The 8,367-nt window shown below is 41.1% G+C and overlaps 1 protein-coding gene across 1 annotated transcript in view; it reads right to left on the bottom strand.

Moving 5' to 3' along the window:
• The window catches only part of LOC146833035 (uncharacterized), a 62,147-nt gene extending 54,116 nt beyond the window's left edge, over positions 1-8,031 (bottom strand). Inside the window, exons 1-2 of the mRNA XM_085600036.1 lie at positions 7,684-8,031; positions 1,813-2,068 (exon numbers count right to left, since the gene is read on the bottom strand). Of these exons, the coding sequence (XP_085456162.1) occupies positions 1,813-2,065 (253 nt within the window). The 5' untranslated portion in view covers positions 2,066-2,068; positions 7,684-8,031. The remainder of the gene's footprint in view (positions 1-1,812; positions 2,069-7,683) is intronic.
• Positions 8,032-8,367: the final 336 nt, after the last annotated feature.

Consider the following 8,367-nt stretch of genomic DNA (forward strand, 5'->3'; position numbering starts at 1 on the left):
ACAAGGATTTGATTATTCGTAATAAACCAATCTATTGGAAGACCTGACGACAGAAAGGTTTAGTATGGATACACCAATTATTCTCACATTCAAACTTTTTATCTTTTCCCTCACTTAGACAACTATTCAATTTACCTGCCTCATTTATACATAAATATAATCTACTTAAGATGGCTGTGATGGATAAGTATGTTCAACTATCCGCCACACCTAATGTTCCCACTCTCCAGAACCCTTCTCCACAACTTGATACCCTGCTTAAAACTAAACCCACAGCCTCCATTATATACAAGTATTTACAAGATAAAGATACTGTCAGGCAGAAATCTGAAATAGAAGAAGCATGGGAGTGAGATTTTCAACTCTCTTGGCCAGTAACTTGATGGAATAATATATGGATTAAACTGCGCAAATCCTCCAGAGCAGCTAACACGATACAAACGTTGTTTTTTGTTTATAATAGACTTTTATTTACTCCGAGTGCTTTAAGCAAAAGATTTGCGAATACCTCAGATGTTTGTTGGTCATGCTCCTCCCCAAATGCTGACTTATTACATATGTTATTCTCGTGTCCAATAGTAGACAGTTTCTGGAAACAAGTGTGGTCTCAAATCAACCTAATTTTTGGTACTAAACTATCATTTTCTATCACCCATGTTTTCTTAGGGAGTCTTTCACCTTGCTGGGAGAATGTTACATTTAATGTTAAAATTATCGATCTGTTATTAGTCGCTGCCTTTCAGCAAATCACTGTTAATTGGAAGGATTTCACAAAAATTTCTTATATGGCATGGTGGTATGCTGTTTGCTATAATCATAGGTTGGACACTTCTTTTGTATATCCTATACAGATGGCAGCGAAACGTTTGGACCTGTGGTCCCCTGTTACACTATACCTTGATGTATGTGCCAAACGATGTTCCCAGCTACAACCGTCTCAGCAGGAAGTTTTAAAACCCCCTTGAACCCCTTACACGTTCCCAGATGATTTATAACTCCAACACTTTCTACGATTCACTTTTTATGTATCAACTGTTTATTTTTTATTCATAAGTCCAATTCTACTTTGTGTAGTGCAACCTATTGTACTGTATTGACATGAATTTATTGTTATGACTTCTGTATTGACACCTTTATTTCTATTAATAAAATTTTCTTTCTGAACTGAAAAAAAAAAGAACAGATGGCTCGGGACCAACAATTCCACAGCTTAATTCATATATATCTGGGAAACGATTTTGACTACTTTTTGGGCAAAAGAAGACTAGTAAACAGCTTCTCTGACATCAGACTTAACATATATGTGCGTTATTTGAACTGTGTAACTTAAGGCAATAAAGGGCATGCAAGAAATAATTTGCTACATGTTTGATTAACCTAATGCCACTGTCAAAATAGCAAAGTAGCCGTTTGATAACAGTAAGCACTGACATTCCAAAATGGCAGATGAAGACGTTCATGGCATTGAACCACCTCTATACAGAGTACACTTTATTGCTTCTCCATAATCCGGTGTATCGATAGCGCATTTGATTTTGAGCAAACCACTATAAAACCTTGATTTTGTCTCTGTTTGAGTGTATAATTTTAGTCCATATCCCTGTATTGTCCAAAAGTGTTAAAGGAATGATTGTAGGTCAGCTGGGTATCAATTTACTATCAATAAAACTATATTCTTTCTACAATATTACACCGATTTTGTGTGACAACAACTGCTAGCTCTAATAATGCAAGTTTTAAAATATTTGATGACTCTGGGACAATCCCCCTTCGATGATGATTATACATAGGGCAACCTTTATGCCACCCTACCTGCGAAGTCATGAGCCAGGTCCTTGATCAGGTGCCCCACGATCGCATAGGCCACTCCCACTACCAGCAGCACTGCCATGAGGAGGTAAAGGACAGCTTTGGGCAAGGGGAGGAGGTCGCGTTGTGGGGGCTTGTAGTCGCTGTAGAGTGGGGTGTCGGTGTCTGCGGACAAAGACTGGTAGAGTAGGTTGGCCAGGTCGGTCCTGTTGTTACTGGTGTGGTTTGCCAGCTGCACAACGGCGGCCAGCTCCATGCCCTGAGGAAGGAGAAATCGTCATGTAATCAAAAAAAGCCACCAGTCCTTATAATAACAATAACATTTATATAGAGAATGCCCCAAACAAATTCATCAGATATTATTATAGGATCTTGCATAGCGAATAGGTTCCCAGCACTTCGGCAACTAGGTAGGGCTAGCAACGTAAGAGAAGATCAGAATGTCCAGGTTTTCAGATTTTTATGGAAGATGATCAATGAGGGGCATTAATACCCAAATGCAACCATGTTCTTATTTTCAATCTCATCTGTCAGACTCAAATAGCTGAGTATCCCTGATGGTAATGTTGCTTCCAAATCTGGGTAACACGGCTTGTCATTCAAGGCCTGAGGTGGATATGTAAGGTGTAGGGCTTTAAAAATGTCACATTCTGCCTCTACTACTCCCATGAGAACTCAGGTGTTTTTCCTTTGTAACACCAAAAGTAAAAGGTTTGACTTGTAAGTTAAGAAGAGTGTTAAACTGCAACCTAAGGCTAGTATTGAGTTTGACTACTATGGTTTTGGAATTGAATTAGCACTGGCCCCTTGAGGGAAGTGGATGCAATATCCTTTTCATAGCCAGACAGCGTATAAAGGGCGTTCCTGATTAACTTTAATCTGACATAAAAGATCACCGCCGATTGTGCAGAGTTAATTTTATGTGTTAAAAAATAAATATTCGTCTTCACACCTGGCCTGTTGTGTTTAGCAATAATTATCTGCCTGTAAAACACAAAAGAAATGTGTTTTGAACATTGACATGGTTATAATGTTTTGATTGAAAGGCGTGACCCTATGACTTCAGATCTGGGGATCAACACGAATGGGTATAGGCCACTAAGTGTTCTTAGTAAAAACCCACTGAACAGATTCTACTAATTATCTGAAACCCCTGGCAGTTGCCTAGTTAGGCCATCAGGATTAGTGTTTGAGATCAGCAGGCCTTTGCCCTTAACCATATCGAATTAATACAAACGAATAAGGGTAACCATGTGATATGGTCCTATACATCCATCTAGCTGTTCTGGGGACATGGTAAACCACAAAGTCGAAGTATGCTTTTATATTACATGTTTATTTTGTAGTATTTAGCTTGAAATGTGTTTTTTTTTCAAAAAGGGAAATGTTTATTAAAAATAGTAAGTGAAATACTGGAATATAATGTCTGGTTGTCTTCAGTAAAAACAAGAGAACAATACTTAAATTCGATTACAATGCAGATTTTGATTGTAAAACACCTTTGCCATTGTTATAAACACATTGTGTCCGTAGAAATTAGTTTGTTGAAATTGTTCAGTTCAAGGTGTAGCTAACAATGAGCACAGATTAGATTGTTAGGGCTTTTTTTCCCTTTGATGACTAGATTGTTGATAAAACAATGGGCAGTGATCAGGGCCAGCAGAATTATGTGGCTGTGTGTGTTTACTGCGCAGTTATGGATTTACCACACCTGCCACATAATTTGCAGATGTCAACAAAAAAGCTTATTTCTAGCTCAAGTGGATCACACTTAAAAACTGACAGGCAATGGGCCACATATTGTTGAATACATTGCCTTTTCTTACTGCACATTTGAGCTAATTCTGCTGCAAAACTGGTCCTCCGTTGCTACATAATCCTAGTGACTTTTTAAAGTGATAATTTTCTGCAGACTGGCTTGGGGGCTGGTATTATGGTGAAACTCATATTTCAGTAGACTGGGGAAATATTTCCCATGTTTCACGGGTGTCTATGAAATATGGGTTTTGATACTACTGCATTTTGTGCAATAAAAGCACCCATGGAGATAGTCGAATGTCTGTTTTTCTAGCAAAGTTTTTAAGCATAGGATTAACACAGTGTCATTCATGTCGAGCTGTAAAATGACAAAATCCTTTTGCCACTCAAGGTACAGTATTACAGCTGTGGATTGGTAAAATACCATACAAGCCAACCTGGATTTCATAAAAGCAACCCGACACATTTCTATATAAATGTATTGAAAAAAACATAGTTAAAAACTGAATTATGGTTCTGGCTCAAATGCCCAAAGCAAAGAAAGTTATATTGTCAACGCCATGCAACACACAGCATAACTCGCACTGCCCAGTTGTTCTTCTGATAGCTGTTTTTTGTGTTTCTTTGTCACTGGTAATTTTGCATGCTGAATGATACGAACTATGATGTGTGTTGTGTGCTTTGATAACAACTGGCGAATTTCTGTGGTTTTGTGTGTGTGAACCAGAACTATAACCCAATTTTTAATAGTTTTTTTCAGAAAATTGCATTGTTTTTCCATACACTAATGAATTACTTAAGCCACTGGAGATAAAAATATGATCAGTTACTGAGGCGCAGCTTCTACCCTTATAAGTGGGCATGTGCGGGTTCTCTGGAGCCTCCTAAAACCATGACATTACTCAAATCATAGGATGCTACAAAGGTCCCTAACTCCTTGCCTCTGGGCTCTTCGCTACCCACAAGAAACTCCAGGTTTCACTACACACAGTTGTGCCCCAGCCTAGCGTTAAAATCACGTGCTAAGATCAGGTGTATATTGTGCCTACTAACATTGAAGTTTGATATGAATGACTCAATGAACTCAAACAAAATCAGGAATTATACAAAATCATTATTATAAAAGTGAATCATATACAAATACAAGCAAGAGTTCCCCTTGTGAGTACAGCTTTAAAGTCCTTTCCGTGCGTTTCCAAAGGCTTGGACCCTCACAACCAGCGATAGAATGATCCAAATAGATAGGCCCCAGGAGGCACGCCAGTATCGTGATGGATCAGCTGCCACACTAGAACACTCGTCCCCCTCAAATACCACTGACTGAAAATCCCACGTCTCCTCAACAACAGAATATCATAATCTCTTATGAAGTTACCAATCATGAAGGTGCACCTTGGTACGAAGGCCAGCTATGTTCCAACTCAAAATCCTTAACAGGGATGGCTGTGAGTTAAGGTTTTTTAGGGATTAGGTGCGATTGGGGGACAGGGAGTTTGCATAGAGTGGTCCCACTCCCGGCACCAGAGGCAAACAATGTGGGGGTCGGGGATGGACATCCGTCCCTCGCAGTCCCACCCAGGTGTAATACTGCTAGTTTCCCCGGTGGTACATTAGCTATGTGTGACATCGCATTAGGAAAATTCTTGGGCTCAAAGGGCTTATTTTGTGTTAATGGGCGCAGGGATCCCGACTGTCCTGCATGCAAGGCATTTAAAATGGGTCGCAACTCTGCCCAATTTATTATATCTATTTGCATGCCTGGTTCTTTGATAACATTGGGAGTTTCCAGGTAGTGCAAGTAGAGGGAAGGGACCACTATCCCCTGCCTCTGGAAATAAATAAGGGGTTAAATAGGATTAGAGGGTTCGGGGGTTTGTTTTTCATATGAAGCGCCTTTTCATTTATTTCTCTAATGTAAAACGTCTACGATATTATGTTTGCAATGCTTCGGCAGGTACCTCTGGGGATTTCAGGGGCCTGCAATGTATGTGTATATTGACGAATAAAAACTATTAAAAAAAAAAATAATAGGATTAGAGAAACGGTTTTACCTCTACAGATGACTTTGCCTACTCATAAACACCTTTCTAAGTGACTCAGTCTGTTTACATCTCCACTGACACCCCAACGTTTTCAACCTCTGCCAGAAACCCTGGGATTATTTTGAACCCATTCATAAAAATGAATCCTTCATATTTAATATAGCCATTGAAGCACAAAATCAAATATTGTCTAGTAGTCAGCAGACTGGTCTATGGTAACAGTGGGTTTTTCTCAATATTCCTTCACCACTGTGACAAGATGCGAAGCTTTGCAACAAAACCCGTGTACTATCTTCCCAGGCATACTCCCACGTCATCATCTTATATATTGACACTTGTATGAAACAAATGAATGCCATGGTCCCCAACTGCCTCTGTGTTCTCATATCCCACTACACGCGGAGGCCTGCAAACCACAGCCATGTCGCACTCAAGCACCGAGCGGCACCTCCGGGTTCTGTTCCTTCTCTCCTCTGGGCCCTATTCATTGGGACCCCCGTTCACTAGTCATTCGGGCTACTCCCTCCATTACAGGGTTAAAAAAAAACATTGAAATGTCACCTATTGCAAATACAAACACACAAGCGATTACTTCCTCACTCACCATAGTGCCGTGAATATGTAATTTGTGAGCCTGTATGTCCCATTAGTATTAGAAATGTTTTTAACATCCTTATCTGTATTCTCCAATGAAATCCCTACAACCGATGCACTTGATCCATACCACAACATCCATTGTTCTAGAATAAAACGTTTTAATAAAAATGTTATTGATGCTACATAAAGACGAATACGTAACTGCCAAAACAGGATACGGGTCACAGAAGAAATTCAAATAAGGCTTCTTTGTCTTATTGCCTGATGTTACCAACCAGTCTCTTTCGTCTCATCAAAGTTAGGTCCAAGGTATTCTACCACCCTCTTGATTGAGCCTATATGGAGAGAACCACAAAAACGTTTTTAGGAACCCTCCCACACTCTATTGGTGCACCCTAGTTTATTGTTGACATGTTTCAGCCCTTCACAACAGCCTATAATCAGGACTGCTCTCTCTCAGTACCACATATATATTAACGAGATAGTCCTACTGTCATCATCATCACACCCTTGTGTTCTAAATTCAGTGTCAAACATTGGACACACACTTCATGCAAGAATCTCGCGCCAGGCCTGCTCGCCAGTCTCCCAGCCAGAAGGGCATATATGAATGCTCTAACTGGTATATACTAACACTACACAGACTGTTGGGGCACGTCCCCGCTGTCAAACTCACACTAAGGGTACCATACTGAATGTTTGACTCTATGCCCCAACTGCTCCACGTGTACCCGGAAATAGTGCTGCCATTATAAAGCGCTGAAACATGTCAACAAGAAACTGGGGTGCAGGGGTAGTAACCTCCCTATTGTATACAGCCAACTAGTAGGTTTTTAACCATACCAAAGGCACCAAATAATAAGGGGATACCACAGTGCCTTTTAGGTATTTTTATTTTTTCAAACCCCCTTCGGAAGGACTATCTAAAGGGCTCCGTGGAATAGGGTTGAGCTCACCCTGGTTAATAGGGACCAGGGTGAGACCGATGATGAAGTATGACACAACTGAGTGTGTAAGCAGTCCCTAAAATACATTTTTGTGGTTCTCTCGATCTGGAAGTAAGACGTTTTAACTAAGCCTAGGCTCAGTCAAGAGGGTGGTAGGATTGATGCTTAATGAGTTATAGATGGGAGGCAGTATCCTGCGTTTCCCCCCCAAAAAAATATATATCGAAAAAATACATACAGAAAACCTCTTTTCCCTCTCAGCATACAGTCATGGGTTTAGGATAACGGTACATAAGAGAGTTAAAACCGAAATGAAAGATGCACATCTTTTATTTTAAACCTTGCAGCGGAAATAGGGCAGAGTTTGCAGAAATGCAATTGAATTGTAGAAATGAAGGCAGTGCAAAAAGCTGCCGGGAGAGACTATCTGAAAATATTATGAAACCTTAATATATGTGTTAGAACATTTGCTGTTAATCTAAGCGCGTACTACCATGCAAAAGACAAGAAACATGCTGGTCCGGCAGTACCTGAGATCTGTTGATCCTTTTGAGCACCTGATACTGGAACTGTGGTGATTTGTGTTATCTCTGTGCTGGTGAGTCCTTCTCGCTGCTGGTACCTTAACTTTTGCGATGTCCCTTCTTTGTACTTTCTGCTTTGTTTCGACACGTGGCGCTCGTCCTCATGAACAGAAGGTCCCTTCTGCTGGCCGAGGTGGTCTGTGGACGGGAGCCCATGAACCCGCGCTGGTGAGAGGGCTGGGAATCCCTTCTGGTGTTTGTCGATGGCAGCTGGAGCAGGGAGCGGTTCTGGCTGGATCTTCTGACCCCTGTGGAAGGCAGGGGCCGAGTTCCTCCTGGCTCCGTACAACGACGGATTAGCTTCAATAATTACCGTCAACATCAAGAGGCGGCGACACTGTCAGTGCGGGCTGCTGCTTCTGGCGGGATATCACCCTTGAAGGGGATGACCAGTATTAATCCGCTTTACGAGGCTAGAGTTCACCAGAGGCCTTGTTGTGAACGATGATTTACAGGGAAACCCCGCGATTCACTACATTGTAGTAATAGGCAGGTGCTCGACAGTGCATCACATCAAAACCTTGGTGGATGGATCCTATGGAGAAACTGGATTACTTGTGAGCGGGGGTCTGACCGTGGGAAGAGTAAATGCACCCTGAAATAACAGGCACTGCCGCTTGGGCATATTTA

This window comes from Triturus cristatus, chromosome 4_2 (assembly GCF_964204655.1).
Source record: "Triturus cristatus chromosome 4_2, aTriCri1.1, whole genome shotgun sequence".
In the NCBI taxonomy this organism is placed as follows: Eukaryota; Metazoa; Chordata; class Amphibia; order Caudata; family Salamandridae; genus Triturus; species Triturus cristatus.